At 38.5% G+C, this 25,795-nt stretch overlaps 2 protein-coding genes across 7 annotated transcripts in view; one reads left to right on the top strand and one right to left on the bottom strand.

The window, feature by feature from the left end:
• On the top strand, positions 1–18,664 carry padi2 (peptidyl arginine deiminase, type II). 2 transcript variants are annotated; one of them, XM_017479674.3, is made up of 16 exons: positions 1–213; positions 4,972–5,146; positions 6,073–6,142; positions 6,971–7,032; positions 7,266–7,383; positions 9,114–9,266; positions 12,121–12,311; positions 12,522–12,625; positions 13,187–13,298; positions 13,497–13,604; positions 13,937–14,088; positions 14,667–14,814; positions 14,926–15,019; positions 15,113–15,186; positions 15,381–15,512; positions 17,661–18,664. In XM_017479674.3, exons 1-16 carry the CDS (start codon positions 62–64, stop codon positions 17,892–17,894), a joined length of 2,079 nt encoding a protein of 692 aa, XP_017335163.1. In that variant the 5' UTR covers positions 1–61; the 3' UTR covers positions 17,895–18,664. The 2 variants fall into 2 exon arrangements, with proteins under 2 accessions (XP_017335163.1, XP_017335164.1); XM_017479675.3 differs by lacking the exon at positions 1–213 and adding an exon at positions 1,804–2,261.
• Positions 18,665–18,742: 78 nt separating this feature from the next.
• The window catches only part of rap1gapb (RAP1 GTPase activating protein b), a 79,900-nt gene continuing 72,847 nt past the window's right edge, over positions 18,743–25,795 (bottom strand). For all 5 annotated transcript variants that reach the window (XM_053683788.1, XM_017479665.3, XM_017479666.3 and 2 more), the window contains 7 exons: positions 25,216–25,325; positions 25,011–25,130; positions 22,587–22,728; positions 21,800–21,905; positions 21,268–21,329; positions 21,096–21,140; positions 18,743–20,897 (listed from right to left, as the gene is read on the bottom strand). In XM_053683788.1, the coding sequence (XP_053539763.1) occupies positions 21,132–21,140; positions 21,268–21,329; positions 21,800–21,905; positions 22,587–22,728; positions 25,011–25,130; positions 25,216–25,325 (549 nt within the window). In that variant the 3' untranslated portion in view covers positions 18,743–20,897; positions 21,096–21,131. The remainder of the gene's footprint in view (positions 20,898–21,095; positions 21,141–21,267; positions 21,330–21,799; positions 21,906–22,586; positions 22,729–25,010; positions 25,131–25,215; positions 25,326–25,795) is intronic.

Raw genomic sequence — 25,795 nt, forward strand, 5'->3', positions numbered from 1 at the left:
CAGATTGCACACACCAGCAGGATACCTGAGAGTGGAGAAGAGTATACAGGTACGTGGCATTATGGAGCAGCAAAAAAAGACTACAACTGTGAGAAAGAGAAGTGTTCCTCACAGCGACGCTAATGTGTCCCAGAGAACCTACCGCCTAAAAATCAACAACACATTAAGGGCTGTTTATGTTGTTGGGACCAAGCTGAAGATTAACCTGGGCAGGTATGTGTGTGTGTGTGTTGCACGCCATAACTTATCAGTCGCATCCGAACCGTTAAACAGCAGGTAGGCTTACATGCAGCCAAATAATCCGTTAGTAAACGGTTTGATAGCTCAGTCGGACTGAAAATTTTCATGTAGATACCTCAATCGATCTGACTGAGCTTAATCAGAATGAAATTTTCGGTCGGAATAGGACAAAAATTAGCAGTGTAAATGCTTTAGTTTGACTATTTTCTCAATCGGATTCCAAAATACCTTGTGCACGTTCGCAGTTCAGTGAATGCGACAACAGACGTTCTGCGCTTGTACAGAAGTTATGTTCTGCATATATGTAATGTACATGTAAACGAATCTTTGAATCAGATTGCAATGTTTAAGGTGCCTGTAAACAGTACTTTCTGTTTCTGCAATTGGATTGAATTCATTTGGATTGATAAAAATGGCCGCATGTAAACATACTGATTGTGTTCTCTGTGTGCATGCAGGTAGAATGGAAAGCAGCACGGCTCGAAAAACAGACACTTTTCTAGCATAATACTTCACCTTGCTGACATAATTAAAGCTAGGTAAAATGAGAGACCTAAGTCAGTGTTAGCTTAGTAGGAGGTAAATGGGGCTGGTAAGATATTTGTCACATGTAAACAGCACCACCTAGTGGACATTTTGTGTCTCGGACGTTAACGGTCAATGGGTGTATCGCAAACAGATGTGTACTTCTCCAAATGTGTTTAGGTTCTCCCCCCCCCCCCCCCCCCCCCCCCCAAAAAAAAAAAAAAAAAACAAAAAACCTACACTGTACCATCTGGGGGTGGGTACATCTTCTGTAGCTTGTATCTAGAAAGGTGTACTTTTAACACTTTAATCTAAAACGTAAATATGGTCACTTTACGTTCCTGAAAACATTTTAAAGCTATATCCATGCTTCCAACTGAAATATACACAAAGTTGCAAACACAAAGTTACCCCTGAGGGCACCACCCTGACCAGGAATGGTACAGTCCCCCCCCCCCCCCCCCTTTTCCGGAGAGTGAGCTGTAAATAATCAAGTTGAACATAATGTGTTGTGTTGGTGGAAAGTAAAGGAATAAAAAGCTCTAATAAATAGCCAGAGTATTATTGCAGGCTACATATTGAATAATTCACAGTTAAAGGGGTCCTTGGCTGCAAAAGGTTTGAGAACCCCTGGTAGTATGGGGTAAATGATGTCCCTGTTGAGGAACCCCCCCAACCATCACAGACATTCTAACGGTTTCCACTACAAATACCATTACAAACATCAGCTAGCAATTAAGTCCATTACCATTATCGGTCCTCAATGGTATCCACTAGACATAACATGCCACCAATAGAAGGCAACAAATGATCAGTAGAGACCCACAGGGACCATTACAGTTTCCATTAAAACCAATACAATTCCCATTATAGCCATTAAAACCATTATAAATTCTATGAGGGTTTCTATTTTGTATATTTACATGACCAGTTGAAAGAGCGAATATTTAAAAAAAAAAATAATAATATTGTACTTAATGTTGTTTTTTTATTACTTAGTTTTATGTAAGAGTAGCTATTTTGTAATATCATCCGTATTTCCGTATTCTAGCATGTAAATAAAGCTGGTATGTTTACTTTACTGAAATTGTGTGTGTACAGCAGTCTGAGTGCTCAGATAGACCTGAAAATAAATCTAGTGCCCTTTCTGAGTGAAAGCTCTCTCCTGCTGTAGTATGTAGAAGTTTTCCAAGTACGGAACTGGAGGTTAAATTGAGACACAACCATCGTGTCAGTGCAGTCAGCGGAACTGTACCTGCCTTACAGAACCAATAGGTGTCGCAGTGTAGCTGTGTGAATGTAGAACCGGACAGAGGAGCTCTCCTTCCGTTTAAACGGTGCTGCAGGTGATAAGTGTAGTGTAGAGTAGTGTAGTGTAGCGACAGCAGAACACAACACAGCACCATGACTTCACCCAGAACTCTCCGACTCGATGTCGACAAGCTTACAACGACGCTGTATGTGCTGGGAAGGAAACTGACAGTGAATTTAACCCGGTAACATTTATCTTGTAATACTTACTCTACACTTGTAGTGTAATATAATCCCTATTAGAATCCCAGGGCTCACGCAGACCTAAATCTGGTAAAAGGTTTCTTCTATTCCTCATGCTGTCTCTGTCCACTCTGGTTTGCTCATCAGGGATCTATTTCTGTACAGCTGCATGGTGACACTGTTTGTTTGTTTAAAAAAAAAGAAAAAAAGCTGCGTGTAAATTCTTTTGAACCAAATGAAGATGTACAGTGAATCTTCCCTCACTTGTTGCTGTGTGTATCGAGACTACAGCTCAAAACTTTAATACACATAGATATATAGATAGTGTAGCAGTGCTTCTCAGAGGGGAGTCTGGGAAGCCCGAGTGCTGCTAATCACAAGCCACTTTTGTTCAAATTATTATATTTATTATTGAGATCTTATAGTTATTAGTCTGTTGAAAAGAAGAAGAAAAAAAACCCCAATAGAAACCTTCTTAATTTGTAATGGCTATAATGGGAATTGTATTGGTTTTAATGGAAACTGTAATGGTGCCTGTGGGTCTCTACTGGTAATTTGTTGCCTTCTATTGGTGGCATGTTATGTCTAGTGGATACCATTAAGGACCGATAATGGATTTAATGGTCAGCTGATGGTTTGTAATGGTATTTGTAGTGGAAACCGTTGGAATTTCTATGATGGTTTCTATTGTTTTTTTTTTCAGGGCCCAAGCACTGAAAGTTGGCTATTGTTTTCCGAAGGATTCTTCTTTTTTTTTTTCCTTCAAAGGATCAGAGCTTTTGGGGTCCTTGTCATGCTCAAAAACTCCTGAAATTTGGCACACATGTCAGAGTTGTTGGTCATTAGGGCCATGCAAAGAGTAGCACGTGGGCATGGTGGGGAGGCTCTGTAGCGCCCCCTTTTACACGGTACAAAACCTTGGGGCGTAAATCGTGCGAATATGTACGAAACTCAGTATACATATTGTACTTGACCCGAACAAGTTTTGGGCTGACATCATTTTAGCTGCGCCCAACTGGAAGTTGGCCATTTTGGATTTTGTGAAAAGTGCATGTGGTGAACTTTTTAAGTACTCCTCATGTGATTGTCACCGAACTTGGTCAGCATCGTGGCAAGCCAATGAGGATGCAAAATTGCGAAGGGAGTTTTGATACCACGAACGGTTTCGCAGTGGCAACGCAATAAACTTATGTTGGAAAAAGGGAAACTGAAAGTGTCTCATATCGTCTGCATGCAATGACTGATTTAGTTGAAACTTATGCACTATGCATTGTATTCATACACCCACCGGGCGACGATGGCACCACGGTGCTTGGGCCCGTCATCGCTGCTTGCAGCTATATTTCTTCTTTTTTTCAGCAAGGTGTTTGTTTGCTCTCGAATTAAAGTGGTTTAATCCAAACTTCAATAATAATAATAATTTAAAAAACATGTACCCTATTAATAATGCTTTAACTTGGACATAATGTCTTCTGCATGGCTGTAACAAATACACAGTACACATTTAAATAATGATCATGAAATAAAGTTGTATTGATGGGATGTATGGAATTTAGTTGACCACTAAAAAGAGTGCCTTTTCATGCATATCCAGGCTTAAATTGTAATTCTCTTTAGTATGGACTGCAGCATAGACATAATCATAGTCATAATCATAACCCCATAATTGTGAGGTGATTTGCAATTGACCATGTGAATCGATTGTACTGACTTTTATATTCTTTTATGAGAATGAGAGTAGTAAAGGTCACATGTGAATATGCCTTTTGTTTCTTGCTTTAGAACATTGCATTGGTTGAAGAAAGCCTCCGCCTTGCTTGCAGACTGAAAGCTATTGTTTGTATTCGCGCAGCGAATTTGCCTGTCCGCCTTGTCCTGCTCATCTACACACAAAGAAAGTGTTTTTGATATCTTTACTGGAGGACAACAGGAGTTTGTTTGTGAAACACTATGTTATGTTTAACTGTAGGTCAAATTGCTATGAACTCTTTAATCTGTTGATTAATTGTTTTACAAAACATTGATTCCTAACGTTGCACTGATGTACCGGACAATACTGCTCTATTGTTAACATATATTATTTTATAAGACTTTCTTTCTTTGTGTCTGAAACATTTCCTTTTCTCTTGTCAAATATTCTTAGATCTTCTTGTCTTTCACACAAAGAGTTTAGCTTTGATGTGGGCTCAGTACACATATTAAAATATAGCTCTACACCATGTGACTATTATGTGTGCAGACAGTTATAAACACAAAGTACGTTATTTGTGTGCCAAACCGGTTCTGACCCAAATGGGAAAAGTGCCTCAGACAATATTTCCTTCTGATGTCTGCTTTTGAAATTTGTTTATCTTGATCGTGCCATACTCAGGAATTTGCTCTTCCACAATGGATCAGTATCTGGTGCAGTGAATTTGATAAGGTCAAGTACTCAAGTCCATGTTTGTGTTTTCTGTCGCCAGACTGTTGACATTCTCTTTCAGTTGGATATTCCCAAAAAAACCATATGACTGTAATTTCCTGCAAGGCTTTCATTACAAAATTGGGTATTTTCTAACATTTCCTTACTGTAAACTCGGTTCACACACTGAGGCAGTGTAACGCAAGATCTTACAGTTGCTTCTTAATTTAAAAAGTGACGCAACATGCGGAGAAACCTGACCTCTAACTTCCACTAAGATGATCTGTGTGCGTGTGTGTGTTTATTTACAGTTGTGCGCCATTACAAAGCAAGTTCTTCTCAGTAAAATGCACCCCCAATGTGCAGTGCCAGGTTTTCTCTCAGGTCCAGGCTGGAAAGTCGCTCTCCTCGCCACAGCCGCTCGGCAGAGACACAGTGCTTCTCATTTCCATGGGAGCTGCCAGCTTGCAGCCCAATGACAGCAAGGTAACCCAGTCTTATAAACACTCGTCTCTCATGCTCCATTAATCGAGGGCTGGGATTGAGTCGTAAGGCTGGGATTTCCAGGGTATAATCTGCAAGCACCTGTACAACACATGGCTGACAGAATCAACTTGTGCCACAATAAAAGCATTTTTATTATTATATAACACTATGCTGTTAGTGAGTCATACGTTCCAGTGTAATCTTCAGTTATTCATCTTAAAGCATATCATCAGTAACTATTATGAGTTATTCAGTAAAGACAGGGAAACTACTGGGAAATGTGTCATGAGGTTCAGCTTTTCGTATTTTAAATTTAGATATCTGAGGAGGGGCTGCATGGTGCCATGAGGATCCCTGGTTCAATTCTGATCTCAGGTTACTGTCTGTGCAAAGTTTTGCATGGAGTTGTTCTACCTGTGTGTTCTTCAGTTTCCTCCCCGCTCTGAAAAACAGGCTAGCAGGTGGATTGGCTACACTAAACTGCTTGTAATTGTGAATGAGTGCGTCCATTGTGCCCTGTTATGTTTTTGCTATCTCATCCAGTAAGATGGATGGGGTTGGGCCTTGCATTCATTGTGTTCCCATTGTTCCTGGGACAGGCTCCAGTTTCACCATGACCCTGAGCAGGAAAACGTGCTTAATGGAGATGAATAAATGAAGAGATGGCAGCCAGTGTAACTTAATTAAGCAACAGTGTTGCTTAATGTGTTTGCTCAGACTATCAGCAGACTTTTTGCATAACCAACAAGTTTGTGATTTAAAAAAGTGTCATGACTACATATTTGTAATTTGTCAATGAAGCATTTTTTGAAAGGGAAATTTAGCAATGACACATTACCGATCTTTATTAATATTGCAAGGCAAAATGTCTTTGTGATGATGATGATAAATTATTCTTCTTAACATAAAATATATATGTATTTCAGCTGTCTGTGAGGTTCTATGGGGATAAGTCAGAGATTCTTGGAAATGCTCTGCTGCATCTCACAGCTGTTGGTATGCCCCTGAGTTCATCTTATATACAAACACATGCATATGCGCACACACAGGCATGACTTCAGCTGGCATAAATTTACTGTAAAACACAGCACTAAGGATACATCTGTACATATCCCAAGCAACAGCTTTGAATGCTATAGTATGTTAAGTATCACAACTGCCTTCAAAGATCAGTTGTGATTAAAACGAACACACATTTGCTTGTTTTTACGCTTACTTAATTTAATACTGGTGATGAAGTAACTCTAATAATTAGGGAAGTGGTAGCTCAGCGGTCAAGTCGTTTGACTTAACTCGGAAGGTCATGAGTTTAAATCCCAGCACTGCCAAGCATCGCCCTTGAACAAGGCCCTTAACCCTCAACTGCTCAGTTGTATAAATGAGAGAATTGTAAGTCACTCTGGGCAAGGGCGTCTTCCAAATGCTGTAATGTAATGTAACCATGCTCTCCAAGTGGCCTGCATGTATGATGCTGACTTTAGTTTTGGCTGCCATACTGCAATTTTTCTACAAAGTTTAGAATAAGGAAGAAGACAGCCTTACTGTCACATATACATGTACTGTACAGTGAATGTTTCTTGTAACCACTAAGCCACCACTCCCCTGAAGTAAATAGTAGCTATTCATGGAATTGTCAACTTCCTTCAAAGTGTTTTTAGTAAACCACCAAAATATTCAATATTTAAAATATTCAAAGTGTGCCATTTTGTAATGAATGAAATGCAAGTAATAAATAAAATACACAATGCTAATTTATGTGTCTGTGACTTCTAGTTGAGTAGTAATAGGACATGTTCTCATCAACTCTCCTCTATTGGCTTACAGAGATCTCCCTAGATGTGGACGCAGATCGAGATGGTATTGTTGAGAAGAACAATCCAAACAAGGTGTATAGCTTGGTTTTTTGCCTGTGTTGCTTCAACCTTCTCACCAAGAACTGACCAGGAAGGCATTATGCTTTTAGAATATCAATTTTTGAATTAAACAGTAGTCAAGTACTTAATTCTTAAGTATATTTTAAAAGGTTCTGCGTTTTAGGGAGACAATCCTCTGTGTGATGGGTTGATTTGTGGTTGGACTTCTTCATTAGAAACATTTTCTCTCTCTTTCTCTCTATAAGGCTTCATGGAAGTGGGGTCCTAATGGACATGGTGCCATTCTGCTGGTCAACTGTGACTCTGAGTCTTCCTACTATAAGAAAGTGGACAGTGAGAGTGAGGAGATTACGAAAGTCGCAGGTAAGCAAGCCTACTGACGGTCATCCCAGTCCAGTTAATCTTATTTTCATTATATAGTGCGATGTGATATAAGATTTATGCAATGAAATATGCTTTAATGAACTATACTTAATAATTTTACACATACACACCGCAAAGTCATTTGAGACAGAAGAAAAATACGGAATGCTATACATTTTGGCAGTAAGCGATAAAGAAATTGGGTATAGGTTTGTCACAACAGGTCTATAATTGCATAATCTCAATTATCTGAACTGATGGGGATTATTAAAGAAGATTGCAATGAATCATATGTTTATATATAAATACATGTTAAACACAAAGTTTATTCCCAATTAGTCTCTTGATATGATCAAATCATCATATTGCAAAATTATTTCTTAAGCATTATAATCAGCCAAAGGCTTTAATTTTAGTGGATTATTTGTGGCATTGCTTTGTCCTGTAACAAAATGGCTTGTCATGTACTCTTGACAACTACCTTAACAGAATTGTACGTTATGCACACTCCAAAAATGACATATTAGCAAGTGGAAATACCTTGAATACAAGGTTCAAAGGTTCAAAAACTAGTATTTCCTATTATAAGACACAATAAAACCAAATCTAAGGCTATTAAGCCTATTTCTAGTCATTTTTACTCATTTCAAGCTTGAAATAGTCTTGTTCTATTGACAGATAAATTAGTAATGTTTGGTATTTTCTATCTAGAAAGAAGCAGAATCTACAAATAGAATAAGAAAATTTAAAGCTTGAAATTAGTGAAAAAAAATGTCTAGAAATAGTTTTATTAATCTTATATTTGGTTTGTTGTGATCATATAACCTTATAGAAAATTCTAGATGAATGTGACTATATCCAAGATGTATTTTCCCTTTCTAAGATCACTGTTTTTGTCATGTATCAACATAGCTTTTTTTGTTATACTGCATTGTGCATTGTCCAGTAATGTATATTTTTATTTATAAACCAGAAAGCGTAACGTCTCTTGAAGACTTTCCTTGGCAGAAAAATGATTCCTGACTGTTAGAAAGTGGACACTGGAGACCCCTTCCATAAATATTCATTAATATCTTGTCATATAAACCTTTACGATGTCGACTATTATACATTTTCCTTTGTTAAACAACACTTTAAAAAAATAAAATCTGTTTGGATTATGTGGAATCTGTTACAGCTCCCTGTGTAAATATACTCTAGAAAAAAAGTAACATATTAGAAGAGCACATTAATATAAACCTGTGATTTGCCTTGCAGCTGGCAATAATTACAATTTCTTGGCTTGTGAAACAATTAGAAAAGTGACAAAGTTTCCAGAAATTACACTAGTTACAAGTTTCATTAATATTTGCAGTTATGTGTATGACAACTAATGATCAACCCAAACTGCATAATCGTGACACACCTGGTTACTGTAGATGTTAAGCTCTTTGATGTGGAAATGAAAAAGTCCCATGCCGCAAAGGAACACAAAGGTAGAGTGGAATTCTGGTGAAACAGTCTTTTGTCTACACTGAGTGTGACATTGGCTTTACTGAACACTTATGTTTGCCAAATGTTAAAAGCCTCAGCCGCAACAAGCGTGTGCAAGCGATTTTAAAGTTGACCTGTATGTGCTGCTGATAAAAGTGTAACTGCATGTTAAATGAATATAATAGAGTATGCATAATGATATAATAATATTCTAAATAATTCGGATCCACACTGGAGGTTTTTCTTTCAAATTCCAGATTTAAAGGACATGTCCAAGATGATCTTACGTACCAGTGGCCCACCTGTGCTCCCAGAAGGCTATAAACTGAGCTTGCATATCTCTCAGACAGACGCTGAGAGAGTGAGGGTCTTCAGGGCCAGGTCCACCAAGCAGGCAGAGGCCTCTCTGAGTGAGTTACAACAGCATCACATTCATGTTTTCGTCTTAAATAGCATGAACATTGATATTTTAATGTAATGTGGTCACGAAGTCAGTCCCAAGTCCAGTTACACTCAAAAAGAATGTTATAAATACGTCAAGTTTATAGTAGTAAACAGTTTTATTAGCTCATAGAAACAAACTTGAGTAGTACTGATTTTTTGTGAAGATCCTACCTAGTTTCCACAGGCAAATCCTGTAGCTTACAAAAGCACTACATGGTCAAAAGTATGTGAACACCTGACCATCACACCCTAAATCGTTGCTACAAAGTTGGAAGTACACACTTTGTATACTGTAGCATTACAATTTACCTTCACTGGAACTAAGGTGTCCAAACCTATTTTATCATGACAATGCCCCTGTGCACAAAGCAAGATCCATGAAGACATGGTTTGTCAAGGTTGGAGTGGTAGAACTCAAGTGGCCTGAACGGAGCCCTGACTTCAACCCCACTGAACACTTTTGGGATGAACTGGAATGCAGACTTCACCCCAGGTCTCCTCACCCAACATCAATGCCTGACCTCACTAAGGCTCTTATGCACCAATGCTCACTATGGCTAAATGAGCAAATCCCCATAGCCACGCTCCAAAATCTAGTGAAAAGCCTTCTCAAAAGAGTAGAGGTTATTATAACAGCAAAGGGAGACTCCAGCTGGAATGGGATGTTCAACAAGCATTGGGTGTAATGATCAGGTGTCCACAAAGTTTTGTGGACCAGGAAACTTGGATCACTGAAATAATGAACACCCTTTACAGCTGTGGTGAGCAGAAAAGCATCTCAGAATGAACAGCACTTCAAACCTAGACCTAAACCTGGTCTCTTATCACCTATAAACAGGAATATGAGGCTACATTGAGCACAGGCTTTAGAATCCTGGTTTTGGATGTCACTGGGATCACATTGTTAAGAAATTTCATTCCGAAGTTTGATGTAAACATTAACTGAAGCTCCTGACCTGTACCTGTATGATTTTATGTACTGTGCTGCTACTGAATAATTGCATGAATGAACAGGGATACAGTGAGGGAAAAAAGTATTTGATCCCCTGCTAATTTTGTACGTTTGCCCACTGACAAAGAAATGATCAGTCTATAATTTTAATGGTAGATTTATTTGAACAGTGAGAGACAGAATAACAACAAAAAAATCCAGAAAAATGCATGTCAAAAATTTTATAAATTAATTTGCATTTTAATGAGGGAAATAAGTATTTGACCCCCTCTGCAAAACATGACTTAGTACTTGGGTTAAAAACCCTTGTTGGCAATCACAGAGGTCAGACGTTTCTTGTAGTTGTCCACCAGGTTCGCACACATCTCAGGAGGGATTTTGTCCCACTCCTCTTTGCAGATCTTCTCCAAATCATTAAGGTTTCGAGGCTGACGTTTGGCAACTCGAACCTTCAGCTCCCTCCACAGATTTTCTATGGGATTAAGGTCTGGAGACTGGCTAGGCCACTCCAGGACCTTAACGTGCTTCTTCTTGAGCCACTCCTTTGTTGCCTTGGCCGTGTGTTTTGGGTCATTGTCATGCTGGAATACCCATCCACGACCCATTTTCAATGCCCTGGCTGAGGGAAGGAGGTTTTCACCCAAGATTTGACGGTACATGGCCCCGTCCATCGTCCCTTTGATGCGGTGAAGTTGTCCTGCCCCCTTAGCAGAAAAACACCCCCAAAGCATAGTGTTTCCACCTCCATGTTTGACGGATGGTGTTCTTGGGGTCATAGGCAGCATTCCTCCTCCTCCAAACACGGCGAGTTGAGTTGATGCCAAAGAGCTCCATTTTGGTCTCATCTGACCACAACACTTTCACCCAGTTGTCCTCTGAATCATTCAGATGTTCATTGGCAAACTTCAGACGGGCATGTATGTGTGCTTTCTTGAGCAGCGGACCTTGCGGGCGCTGCAGGATTTCAGTCCTTCACGGCGTAGTGTGTTACCAATTGTTTTCTTGGTGACTATGGTCCCAGCTGCCTTGAGATCATTGACAAGATCCTCCCGTGTAGTTCTGGGCTGATTCCTCACTGTTCTCATGATCAATGCAACTCCACGAGGTGAGATCTTGCATGGAGCCCCAGGCCGAGGGAGATTGACAGTTCTTTTGTGCTTCTTCCATTTGCGAATAATCGCACCAACTGTTGTCCCCTTCTCACCAAGCTGCTTGTCAATGGTCTTGTAGCCCATTCCAGACTTGTGTAGGTCTACAATCTTGTCCCTGACATCCTTGGAGAGCTCTTTGGTCTTGGCCATGGTGGAGAGTTTGGAATCTGATTGATTGATTGCTTCTGTGGACAGGTGTCTTTTATACAGGTAACAAACTGATATTAGGAGCACTCCCTTTAACAGTGTGCTCCTAATCTCAGCTCGTTACCTGTATAAAAGACACCTGGGAGCCAGAAATCTTTCTGATTGAGAGGGGGTCAAATACTTTTTTCCCTCATTAAAATGCAAATTAATTTATAAAATTTTTGACATGCGTTTTTCTGGATTTTTTTGTTGTTATTCTGTCTCTCACTGTTCAAATACAACTACCATTAAAATTATAGACTGATCATTTCTTTGTCAGTGGGCAAACGTACAAAATCAGCAGGGGATCAAATACTTTTTTCCCTCACTGTACAAGCGTTCCAATTAATGTGGCCAGTGACAGTATATACAAATGTAAAATATAATGTGATCACATATCAATATTATAAAATCTACAAGGTTAAAATTTTAAATCTATAAAATGTAATTTACCTATATGTATCATCAAAAGTTCATCTCAAAACTGCACAAATTAAAGTAAATTGATCTTTATTGTTTGCTTTATTCCAGAAAGTATATTCCTCGGTTTGTTCCAGAAGGAGTATCCTTTAGTGCTGAACACAAAGCAACTTGCTAATGAAGTCCCCTATCAAGGTGGCAAGTCTGACCTAGTGTTCTATGTGGAGGGCCTTCACTTTCCAGATAAGGACTTTGATGGGCTACTTACGATCAACCTTAGTCTTTTAGAGCCTTTTGCTGAGGTCAGTGCAAGCTAAAAATTGTCCATATTTCAGTGGCTTTTCTGTAGCATGCAAGGGAATACTGAAAACATAGATCATTTATACCTTTCTCTCAGAATGGATGTCCTAATGTGTACATAATCCGCTGTCTGTCTCATTAACTGCACCCTGTGGTTTTGGCAAAGGAATAGAATGTAATTGTTAAGGCAGGATCTGTTTTGGGTTTTATAGGGTTTCCCAGAGACCCCAATTTTCACCGATAAGGTCATGTTCCGTGTTGCTCCTTGGATTATGACACCCAATACTCTTAAACCTTTGGAAGTCTTTGTCTGCAGGTAAGATGACCAATTTGTTAATCACTATTTATACTATACAATACACACTATTCTCTTCATTGCTTATTATCTTTAATCATTAACTAATCAAAGATAACACTTGTTGAACAGTCTTATGTACATTTCCAAGTGATAGTATCACTTAGCCCTGGACAAAGAAGTTGCATGAACAAGCAGTTTTTACTTTCGTTTTGTTGCTAGCGGACGGTCAGATGTGAGCTTGCAGGACAAAAAAGGGCCACGTTTATTAACATGAGAGAGAACTGGGTTTTCAAGCGGTTCTGTGGGATGAATTTACAGTGTTAATTCATTCATCCTTAATAACTACTTTATGTGGATTAGCATTGCTGTGGTTTAAATAAATACTAATTTGTTTACATTTTGGGAAATGGAACCAGCCACGTTCATTAGAAATTATCTAGTAGGTACAAACAAAACTAAACTGCAGGAGTGGGTGGGATTGGTCAAGTGCATCTACGGGAGTGGGTGGGATTAGTCAAGAGTGTCGGTGGGAGTGGGTAGTGAATACTGGCTGAATCCTTTCGTTCAATGTACCAACAGCACATCCGATAACCATGAGTTCCTGAAGGGCATAAAGCAACTGGTACAGAAAAGTGGACTCAAACTGAAAATATGCCATGAGTACATGAACCGAGGAGATCGCTGGATGCAGGTTTGGGCTAATCAATTGTTTGTCACTGAACTGTGAACTTTTTAAAAATGCATTTAAATTTGGTAGTTTAAACTGCAAAAGGTTTACTGAATATTGACAGCATACCTGGATATGCTATACTTGCGAGCATACTGTGTATATATATTTTATATATACTTGTAAGCAGCTTGAGTTGTCCCCATTGCTGTTGTTCTGCAGGATGAGCTTGAGTTCGGTTATATTGATTCTCCTCACCATGCGTTTCCTGTGGTCCTGGACTCACCACGAAATGGAGACCTTGACAATTTCCCCTATGATGTTTTACTGGTATGACTGCTAAGTTGCAACATTCTGTGTAGTTGTACTGATGGTCCATTAAAGCCACTGAGAGGAAGTCCATTTAACTTTACTTGTACATCGTCATGTTCCATTTAAATAGTTTACTACATTTTGTTTCACTAAAACTTAAAAGAAAAAAAAAAAAAAAGATTTGTCATTGACTGTTGCTGTTTTTATTACATTATTTTTCACACCACCTAGCTCAACATTTCAGATTTTAGAAAATCCATTTCTGATATTCACTAGTTTGCTGCACTCGAAACGAAAGCTGATTTTACTTGACAAAAACAACAACTTTAGAAATACTAAATCTGTCTCAGGGTCCAGACTTTGGCTATGTGACCCGCTATGCTTCAAGAATAGAGGTGAGCAGCTTGGATTCGTTTGGTAATCTGGAGGTGAGCCCCCCTGTCACTGTGAATGGGAAGAACTATCCATTCGGCCGGATCATCATTGGTGTGGCCTTCCCTACGTGAGTAATAACTCAAAAGCCTTAAATATGTTGCCGATTAGATATTGGGCCTCATTTATAAAGCTGGAAATAAACTTTTACTTTATCTGTAAAGTGTTTGCAGGAGCATTAACACAAGCAGTGATGTTCATGAAAATCTTAGTTGTTTGAAGAAAAAAAAGTTTAGGATACTTAAATTTAGAAGACTCACCAATATCAACCTTGACTTCAAATCATATAATTGGCATGACTTCCTGCAATTTGTCTTTACAGATTATGCTGTAAAAAACATGTCAATTTAAAAATGTACATATATTTTTTATTTTGTAAACTTCACCATTTCAAATTAATGACTTGAAAGAACACTAATCAAAGAAATTGATCAATTAAGACACATAAGACCTAGCTATTTCCTGGTATCCTGTTTGCCGTGAATTCTCCCACCTTGTACCAAGTGTTCCTAGGATTGGCTCAGGATCCACTGCAACCCTAACTAGGATTAACATTTACACACCACTTTACTAAAAGATTGATAAATGGTGCCTGGTGTTTGTGCATTTATACAAGTATAGATAAAGAATATCTTACTGTTTCAATAGCACAGAGGATGGCCGCAATATGACCAAAGTGGTGCAGGACTTCCTGTGGGCTCAGAAGGTTCAGGAGCCCATTGCTCTCTACTCTGATTGGCTCGTGGTGGGTCATGTGGATGAGTTTATGAGTTTTGTCCCAGCTCCTGACAGAAAGGTACATTTTAAAGTCAACATGACTTGGAGGCTTTATTTACACATCAGATCTTGTGCGTATTTACTCTGCTGCCTTTTATAGCTATGACTTTAATCCTTAATTATTGTTCAGGGATTCAGACTGCTGCTGGCCAGCCCTGATGCAGCATATAAAGTGTTCAGGACATTGCAGAATAAAGGACATGGGGATGCTAAGATGTTTCCAGGTGAATGTTGGCAGCTGTTCTTTTAGATATTCAATATTTCCGTCATCTCCTGTAACATTGTTGGTAAACATCACTAATCTGTTGCTTTAACAGGGACTGAGGAAGAAGTCAGTGTTGATATGATCTTGAGTGACAAGGAGTTTCAAACAGAAAACGGTTATGTCCAGGTTAGTGATCTGGTTCAAATCAGCAGGCCTGTGAACACAGAAGCTCACAGGTGGTACAGTAAAGTAAAGTACTGTCTTTGACGATGTGCATGTGGTCCTGGACTAAATTAAATGGAAATAAAGTCCTGAAACCTAAAACATGTGTCTTTCTGCTTCCCTAAATTTCTCTCTTGTTTTTTTCCCCCCCCAATCAGAGCTGTATTGACTGGAACAGGGATTTACTAAAGAAAGAGCTTGGACTGGAGGATGAAGACATCATTGATTTACCAGTCCTGTTTAAAGTGATATCTGAAAAGAACAGAGCTGTGGCCTTTTACCCTGACATGGTATAGTCTGATCATTCACTGAACAAATAATACAGTATACAGCGAAGTGAAGAAATAAGTACACCCCATGGAAATTGTTGTCTGTTTGTTAGTTAGTTTGTTTGCCTTTTAACATATTTGGACAAGCAAACAATTGATCCTCTTTGAAAGAGTGCTTGTTAAAATTGATACACAATCAAATGGCAAATCAAATTGACATTTTGTAGTCATTTTCACAATTTAAATTAAAAATAAAACAGGTCAGTCACATGGAAAAAATAAGTACACCACTACATTTATCACACCTTCAAATACATCAAATTAGAATCAGGTGTTTAAGATTGGATGCCAGTGATTTGTACCTGCTTAGGGAGTGCAGGTGGAACCGGTCTTATTTATTCCCCTCTCATATCTAGTGTCTGGTGTTGCCTTTGCTATTGAAGTGTGTGGTGTCATCATGCCAAGATCTACAGAGTTCTCTAAGGCCTTCAGGGGGAAAAAAAGGTTGTGGATGCCTATGAGTCTGGCAAGGGATTTAACAAGATCTTGTGTATGTAATCTGTAATCTTTAAAAAGATTATGTGAAATACATCATTATACTGTAAGGAAAATCATCTAAAAGTAATGCAGATTTCAGACGACTACCATTTTGTCCAGTACTGGCCGTCACAGCAAATTCAGCCCAAGAGCAGACCGTCTGATGCAAAAAGAAGTCTCCAAAAAGCCTAAAATTTCATCACAGGATCTTTCATCACAGGATCTTTCATCACATAAATCTTACAACTATTGGTGTCAAAGTACCTGATTCTACAATCAGAAAGAGATTGTATCAGGAAGAAATTTGACCTGCATGGGAGGCATGCCATGAGAAAGCCTTTGCTGTCTTAAAAGAACATTAAAGCAAGACTACAGTCTACCAATGAGCATATAGGCAAAGACCAAACAATAATGTGCTCTGGACAGACAAATCAAAGATAGAGTTGTTTGGCCAAAGGCATCTTATCAGGAGAAGCACCTCATACTAACTGTGCAGCATGGTGGTGGAAATGTTATGGTTTGGTGCCTCAGGAACTGGACAGCTTGCATTCATTGATTCAACTATGAATTCTGCATCATATCAAAAGAGTGCTTGAAGATGATGTGAAGCCATCTATCCAACAGCATAATGATCCTAAGAACACTAGCAAACCCACCAAGTAATGTTTCAAAAACAAAAAATGGAGGGTTATGTAATGGCCTAGTCAAACCTCAGATTTGAATCCCATTGAAATGTTGTGTGGGGATTTGAAACGGGCAGTACTTCTAAGAAAAACCTCAAACATCTTGCAACTGAGAGAATATTGCATGGAATAGTGGTCAAAAATTCCAGCAAGTTGATGTCGGAGACCAGTGGACAATTATGCAAATCACCTGCAAGAAGTTATTTCTGCTAAAGGGGGCAGCACTAGCTTTTGAGGACAAGGGTGTACTTACTTTTTCCACAGTAGAATATCACATCTATGGTTATTTCTGTTGAATAAATGATTGAAATTTTTTTCCTTGTGGGTTTGTTTTTTTATTAATAGGAACTTTTTCAAAGATGATCAAATGTTTGTTTATCCAAATATGTCAAAAAAGCCAACAATTTCTATGGGGTGTACGTATTTTTCACATGTGTGCTGACCTGGGAAATCAATTTAAATATATTTTGTAATATATTCAAGTTATATATATATAATAATATATTATATTATATAACATTATATTATATATTATATTATGTTATATGTCATGTCATAGACAGAAAAACCCAGTTTTAGCCAGACTTTTTTTTTTAAGGAGTTCAGCCTCAGTAATATGAGACGTTTTCCCAGACCACCACACACAGTATATTTACCATGGTTAAACTTGACTGTCTCACCAGGTTATGCACGATTTTGAGTTTAATTTGAACAAATTAAACCTTCAACCATTCAGTATTTCATGTCTAGTCCTAATAACAACTTTTATTCAGTTATGATATTTAGTTGTATTGAGTATTTTCTCCTTAACCATCATTCTGACTATACTATTTTAATGAATTTAGTTTTGACACATTTTAAACAATGGTGTTTGTAAGCTGATTAGTAAACAACTTGAGGTTTTATACTTACTGTATGATGATGTAAACATTACCTGTTTTTCTTGCAGGTGAATATGATAGTACTCGGGAAGAACCTTGGCATTCCCAAGCCTTTTGGGCCACAGGTGAATGGTAAATGTGCCCTGGAGACTGAGACGTGCTCTTTGCTTGAGCCGCTCGGCCTGAACTGCAGCTTCATTGATGACTTTACATCCTACCACAAGCTCTTGGGAGAAGTGCACTGCGGCTCCAACGTGCGCAGAAAACCTTTTGAATTTAAATGGTGGAACCTTGAGCTGTGAGAACGTAGAGTGCAGTAGGGTTATAATAAATATATAACACATATAGTAGGGTTTGATAACGTGTGTACAATACCAGGAACTGTTATTTCATTTATTTAAAACTAATACAACGCATTTCCAAAACAAGGGAACATTGATTCTCATTATTATTTATTGGCTGCATCAAGCACTGTACATATCAAGTGTCAGTAGTTAAGATGATAGCACATGTTTAAAGCATGTGTTACTATTTGAGTGAAATAGCATTTTTTTTTTTAATGGAGCAAATTGTATAAGCTTGATATTCAGAAATATGATCTTTTTCCATACAAGGATTTCTTGTATGACTAAAATGAGTAAAAAATAATAAGTACTAACTGAACCTTTAGTTGGCGTTTGATAAATTGTGAAATAAACAGTTCTTGGAGTGAAACTCGGATTTTTTGACACTGCTACATATCTGTTGCATGCAAAAAATCCTGCAGTTTCCAGAACAATCTATTGTAGCAGTTTAACAAATCCTTTTACAAGTTTACCTACTGCACTAAGAGTAACAATGTCTACCAACCACTGTGTGCCTCTGGGAATCAAGTTTTTTACACTCTTGCGTTGTTTTTTTGTACTACCTACTTTATTACTACCTTTGGTGCCTTAATACTGACACCTTTCGAAAGGAAACTCTTTGGTGTTGTTTTACTTTATGGAAAAATACAGTGTAACCCAGCAGCTTTTTTTCTTTTTTTTTTTTACACTGTACAAAATAATCAATAAAACCATTCTAAACATTGTCACCTTCATGATTTATTTTTACATACAAAAAAACAAGGGTTGCATTATTCACAGTGAAATATCACTCTAAGCCTTTTGCGTTTAAAGGAAACACGTACAATAATTTTTATTAAGTAATATCAGCCTGTTGGAAATGAATTTGTGCTGAGGGGTAACTTTTAATGTGTGCAAGCATATACCATAAACAACAGTTTGATTAGAAGTTTGACAACGGCAATGTACTAACAAGGCTCTAGCACTGGAGGACACAGTTTTCACTTTGAATGATTCAGCAAAATGCAGAGAAAATTCAAACATTTTCCTCGCAGCACTGACACAAGCGATTCAAAACACAAATGAGTGCTGTTCAGTAATACACACAAATATGGAACTGAACAATATGCAAACATTGAATTCCACCAGGTAGTAGTAATAATTGGGGCAATTACATTTAATCAATATTCTTTTTATACTGCACAAACCATAAATCACATAATTCGATGGACAAAAGAAATGTTCTTTGAGATACATACAGTTGCTTGATTTAAAAACAAACAAACAAACAATAATAAAATGATTTTTTTTTTTTTTTAAATAATTAACCAAATATCACAGCAGCAATAAAGTAACAGTGGATTAAATCTTAGTAACACTTCAGAATTATTCAACCTTATTGTTATTTAATGCATATGTTGCAGGTGTGCAATTACCACATACAATAATTTTAGCATGTTTCACTGTATGGGGAAAATACAATAAAAGCGGTTTAATTCACGTATTAGGGACGTCTGAGTGCAGTTGTAGGGACAGTCAGTAAATGTTTCTTTTGTGTATTTTTGTAGAATGGTTTCATTTTTGTTTAAAATTTGCATTATATAGATGCGTATTTAAATGGGTATTGACTGCCCTCACACTAACGTTATAAGTTAAATGTTTTTTGTTCTTTCCTCGTTACAAGTAAATGTATTGAAATTATTGTTCACAGCAACTGATCCATGTTGTAGAGAATTCCGTTAACTATGATTGTATTTAGTCTTTTTCTTTTAGCAAATATCACACAATTACCCAATCAAGCTATTATTTACATTCAAAAGCTTACTGATGCCCTCTGTAGGACGCAGAAGGGTTTCACACCGAGCAGATAAAGCTATAGAAGGCAACTTGAGAACGTCTCACAGTAGACAGCACAGTGAATAATTTCAACCTCAAGTGCTCTGCAGAAATAATAAAAAGAGTCACGTGTGTAAAACTGCACACTACATACATTACAATCTAAAAGTCTGAACTTGTTCCCAATGCAAATACAAATACTGCAGAGATCAAAGTTGTGCATAAAAAACACCCATAAATACTTTTTTAAAAAATTAAATAAATAGTATAAGTTATTATACATATAGCATTACTTGTTATAAACAATTACTCACCTGACAAGATAGTAAATGTTTGTATATTCCAGCACAAGTCAGTTCTTTTAACAACAAATAACATTTATAGATATTCACGGAATCACAAAACTGACAGAAAATAATACAAAATGTACTTCTGAACATTCAAAAAGAAGAGAAAAGCTTACACATAATTCTGTTGCACTGCTCTACGTGTTCATTCATGGGTGTTTTGCAGCACAAAAAAAAAAAAAAAAAAAAATGTGCACTGCTGTGTTGTACTTGTTTGAGTCTTTGAATTATTCTTTTTAGGATATAATTTTTCCCATGCAGCTGTGTCCCTGTGAGTGACGAGCTGACCTCTGCCTACTAGTATGTTCATGAATAAATAAACACAACTACACACGCACACACACACACAAAGAAGTAGACAAAATTAGAGCCACCAGTAATGTGTGTTGTGCTTGATGCTACATGGAAGTCACAAAATGAGTGAAAGAAAAACAAGAAGTGACTGGCAGACAAACAGAAACAGAGGAAAATAAAGAGAGATATGGTGTAGGAAATTTCTGGTTAAAGCCATAACACCCTATGCTGGTATTGCAGGCAGACAAATAACCATAAGAAATGTGCTCCATAATAAGCCCCAGGCTGTTACCATTGGCACCTGTGAAACAGATAGCCTTTGTAAACTGCTGAAGCCCAAAGGCATGCTGGGAAGCATGTTCAGTCACATGAAAACAAAACAGTGCAGGTCCTTAAAACAGGGATGGGATTTCTGGCCACAGGTCCTGTGACTGACAGCTCTTCTTCTGCACTGGGTCTCCGGAGGAGCCGGCTTTAGTCTCTTCAGGAGCTGCTTATGGGAGTACTGTAAATGAAACAGAACACTAGAGCTGTTTGTCACCTCTCAAACTGTGTTTTTCTTTTCAAGACAATTAACTTTAAAACCAGAATATGCAGTTTGTTTCTATAACAGTAAGATAAAGGAATACAAGTGCATCTGAGACATGACTGCCAACATTGTGAAGTGCTATCTTTAAACAGTAAGAAATAAAATTAATCAAACCTGCTGATGGCCATTCATGAAGTAATCTGAGAAGGCCTAGCAGTTCTACACAGCAAACACACACAAACACATACACAAATTAACATGATATCCACTTTTACAACCTGTGTTTCATGCAACATAGATAATCAAAGATCAACTCATGAATAAATGATTGTCGAGACTGTCTCACTGAAGCAGAGTGTTGCCTTTCTGTTCTGGGCCGAATGGGGTCAGACAGCTGCCGAGAGACGGCTGTGAAGTCAAACACAAAGGCATTTTATGCTCAAAGCTGCAGGATCTTTTTTCATTTTCATCTTATTACATTATAATTCATCTTACTTTAGGATATCATTTTCCCAGACAACAATATTTACTAATAATTGCCGTCTAATAATTGAGCCATTTGAACTATTCATCATCTGTTGGCATCCTAAACATTAAGTCAATAATACAGACCCATAAAAACCCTTAAAGTTAATGACTGCATTCACTTTTATGGAAACATGCATGCGTCTCAGAGAAAGCGTGTGTTAACCCTCACTCTCACAGATGGGGTGAGGATTAGATGAGACCCTGACACACTAGCTGTAGCTAGTGGATAGAAATTGGAAATGACTAAATTGGGAGCAACACAAAGCAAAAGTCCAACCTAAAAGCTTATTCATCAATAATAAACTTCCCAGGTTGTCAAATAGCAATTCATAACGTTATAGTTTACTGACCTGGTGGATTGCGTTGGCTAACACTGCTTATACTTTCGTCCAACCAGCTGTTGCTGTACGTGAACGAGTTCCGCTTGTGCGGGGTACCGGCAGAAGACAGGCTTTCCTATAGCACACGCGTAAATAGAAAACATAAAAGGTTTCATTTAGCTTGTCATTTGCTTTCACACTGTACTCTAGTGGTAGAGTCATTGACAACTCACATAAAAATAAATTACAATGATTTCTATTAGAATTGAATGTTCCTGTAAGAAATAAAACTCATCTCAGGAGTATGATATGGGTAAACTGAGCATGCTGGCTGCATCATGTAGTAGACCATGTGGGCGGCTGTGGCTCATGTGGTAGAGCGGGTTGTCCACTAATCATATGGTTGTCGGTTCGATTCTCGGCCCACAAACCGAAGTGTCCTTGGGCAAGACACTGAACCCCAAGTTACTCCCTATGGCAAGTTATCGCCTTGCATGGCAGCTCTGCTACTATTGGTGTGCGAGTGTGTGTGTGTGAATGGGTGAATGAGACACAGTGTAAAGCGCTTTGGATAAAAGCGCTATATAAGTGCAGACCATTTACCATGCAGACCAGGGGTGTTATCCGGAAAGGGCTGGTGTGGTGCCAGGTTTTCATTCCAGCCAAGCAGAAGCCACACCCAAGCCAGTTGAAAACCAAGCTCAATTGATTCAGCAGGTGAATCGGGTGTGGTTCCAGCGTGATTGGAATGAAAACCTGCACCCACACCAGCCCTTTAACATTGAACAGCCCTGTGGTAGACAAATTAAGGTGTTACCAGTCCTGTGTCATAGTCTTCTGTAGCTTCATGCTCATGGTCGTTCTCCTCCACCACACTTGTGAAGCTGCTGGCATTGGACGAGGACCGAGACAGATCGTGAGACTCTGGAATGGAGGAGGCTCTACACCACAGGGCCGAACTAAGAAGAAAACACACCCACATGCTTAATGGTCACTACAACCAGTGTTACACTTGATTTTGTCTACATGTATTTGGAAGCAAGCACTGTTGGCACACTGGATCTCAGAAATGTATAGAACATACTGTCAATATGCAATACTAACATCAACAGTGGGTGCAAAAGTATATTATGTTAGTATGTTATGTTTACATTTACAGCATTTTATTATATTGTTACATCTTTTTGCACAATGTGTTACATCTGGCAGTTTATCCACACTAGAACTGTGTATGGGTCGGCGCAGCACTGTCTTTTACTTTTAATCTTATTGTACTGTCCTGCGCTGTTTGCACACTTTATGTGGTCCTGTGTAGGTCTGTGCAGTACCATGTAGTTCTGTGTTGTTTTATGTAGCACCATATACTGTTGAAATGACAATAAAGCCACATGACTTGAAAAAAAAGAATACCATGCTGTTATACAAAGTCAGCAGCAGACTGAAAACGCTATAACAGCAACCACAAAAATAACAGGAAGTTTTGAAACTAACAGCTTGCCCACAATTACCCACACTGCATGACATCTCCTTGTCACTTCACAGTATTAAAGATGCTTGCATGAGTAGCTGGTGTGAAATCACATATTCGAGGGACTATATGAATGTTTTGACTAAGGCCTGCTCCCTTGTGGACAAAGTTAGTAATCTTCCAGAATAACAAAGGCACACAAAATACAACTCACAGTGCATACACATAGGTGTGTTCAACCACACAGTGATGTATAATGCTTCCGTAAGACAAACCACCATGTAACTATGAATTTCTATAATTATATATTTTTGATCACATACACAGTTGCAATCAAAATTATTCAACCCCTATTGCAAATCAGGTGTATTGTCAAAATGTACAGACTTTCAGCTGTTTGCAATGCACAAATCAAGCAAAAGCAGTTGAAATAGTTCAACACAATGAATACTTCAAGTGGTTTCCCCAATTTCAACTGAAAATGCAACTTATAATGACTTCTCCAGTCTCAAAATTATTCAACCCCTTCATGGCAAGCATCTTTAGTACTTAGTAGAGCACGCTTTTGCTGTTATGACCTGCTGCAAACGAGATGCACAGCCAGACACCAGCTTTTGGTAGTGTTCCTGAGGAATCTTAAACCATTCCTCATGAGCAGTGAGCTCCAGTTCAGTAATATTCTTGGGTTTGCGTGCTGCAACCGGCTTCTTCAAATCCCACCAGAGATTTTCTATGGGGTTCAAGTCAGGTGACTGTGATGGCCCTGTAGAATCTTCCAGGACTTCTTCTGCAACCAAGCCTTGGTGGAATTTGAGGTATGCTTGGGATCATTGTCCCGTTGGAAGGTCCAATGACGCCCAAGCTTTAGCTTCCTCACAGATGGCATGAAGTTTGCTCCTAGGATTTCCTGATACTTCAATGAATCCATCTTGCCTTCCACATGCTGCAGGTTTCCAGTGCCAAAGGATGCAAAGCAGCCCCAGAGTATCACCGAGCCACCACCATGCTTGACTGTGGACAGAGTGTTCTTTCTTCATTCTTCTTCCTCCAGACATACCGCTGATCCATCGTCCCTAAAAGTTCCAGTTTTGTTTCATTGCTCCACAGAACAGAATCTCAAAACTTCTCAGGCTTATTTATATGATTCTGAGTCTACTTTTCTTATGCTTTTGGGTCAGTAGTGGTGTACATCTTGGAGTTCTGGCATGGAAACGTTCTGTGTTTAGTATGCGTTTTACTGTGCTCACTGAAACCTCAGTGCCTGTTGCCACCAAGTCTTGCTGCAGGTCTTTTGCAGTCACTCGAGGGTTTTTCACAACCTGCCTTCTCAGAAATCTGGTTGCAGCCGTTGATAGCTTCCTTTTTCTGCCCTGTCCAAGTATTTGTGTATTTTCTGCCCCTATCCAGTTCAGGTATTTCATGTGTTCCAGCTCAATCAACTAATGAAGCCCTTGATTAGTTGCATCAGGTGTACTTGAGACAACACCTGTTTTGCATATTTGTGTTGTTGTGAGGGATTCTGCTCAGGGGGTTGAATAATTTTGAAACTGGAGAAGCCATTACAAGTTGCATTTTCAGTTGAATTTGGGGAAACCACTTGAAGCATATTTCAATTGCTTTTGTTTGATTTGTTCATTGCAAACAGCTGAAAGTCAGCAAATTTTAACAATAAACCTGATTTGCAATGAAGGTTGAATAATTTTGATTGCAACTGTATATAATATATATATATATTATAACAAATAATTGTGACTTGTTCATATGGTTACTCACTTAGTCCTGGTGGTAGGCATCTCAGGCGAACTGTGATTGGAAGAGTTGTCAATATTGGGCTCATGCAAGGCACGGCCACTATCGGGTATCTTTTGCGTGCTGGGAGACACCTCCCTACTGCTGCAATATAAATAATGAAAATTTCTGCACTGTCAGCATACACACAAGAAAACAAACTGGGCTTTGTTTTCTTTGCTGTTCTTACCTTCTCTCCTGGACTTCCTGAATATTCTCAATGCCGATTGCGCTGCTCCTCCTGGAACTAAATGGACCCGATTTCTTTCGGGTTGGACTCTTCCCGGGGATGATCAGAGACTACAGAGGAGAAATCAAGAAACTGTCAATGATTGCTCTTATTTGGTGATACCAACTAAATACCACACATACAGCAACTGATTTCTGAAATAGTACTTTTTTACATAGATTGTTGTATTATATAACCACGTTTAGGATGCAAATATGACTATATTGCAGCTGATGTTCTATTCAAAGTACTGTAGCCGGAAATTCAAATACAGCTTTTGTCAGCTTGCAAAATAAAGGTTATGTACTTGTTGCCATGGTGGTTACTGCAGTGTAAAGCTCCATCTGCAACACAGTCCAACATCCTGCCTGGATCAGTTTAGTGTCATAGTGCATAGCAATAAGGATGAGTGACTGCTGTGGAGTTCCGGTGTTACTTTGTGTTTAATATTCCACTGACTAGACGTGGGACTCTCTTGGCAACTTACTATTTTACTCAATTCATTGTGCCTGAATTCAGAGGCAATAAAAACCAAAAAAGC

The sequence above is a fragment of the Ictalurus punctatus genome, chromosome 11 (assembly GCF_001660625.3).
Source record: "Ictalurus punctatus breed USDA103 chromosome 11, Coco_2.0, whole genome shotgun sequence".
Taxonomy (NCBI): Eukaryota; Metazoa; Chordata; class Actinopteri; order Siluriformes; family Ictaluridae; genus Ictalurus; species Ictalurus punctatus.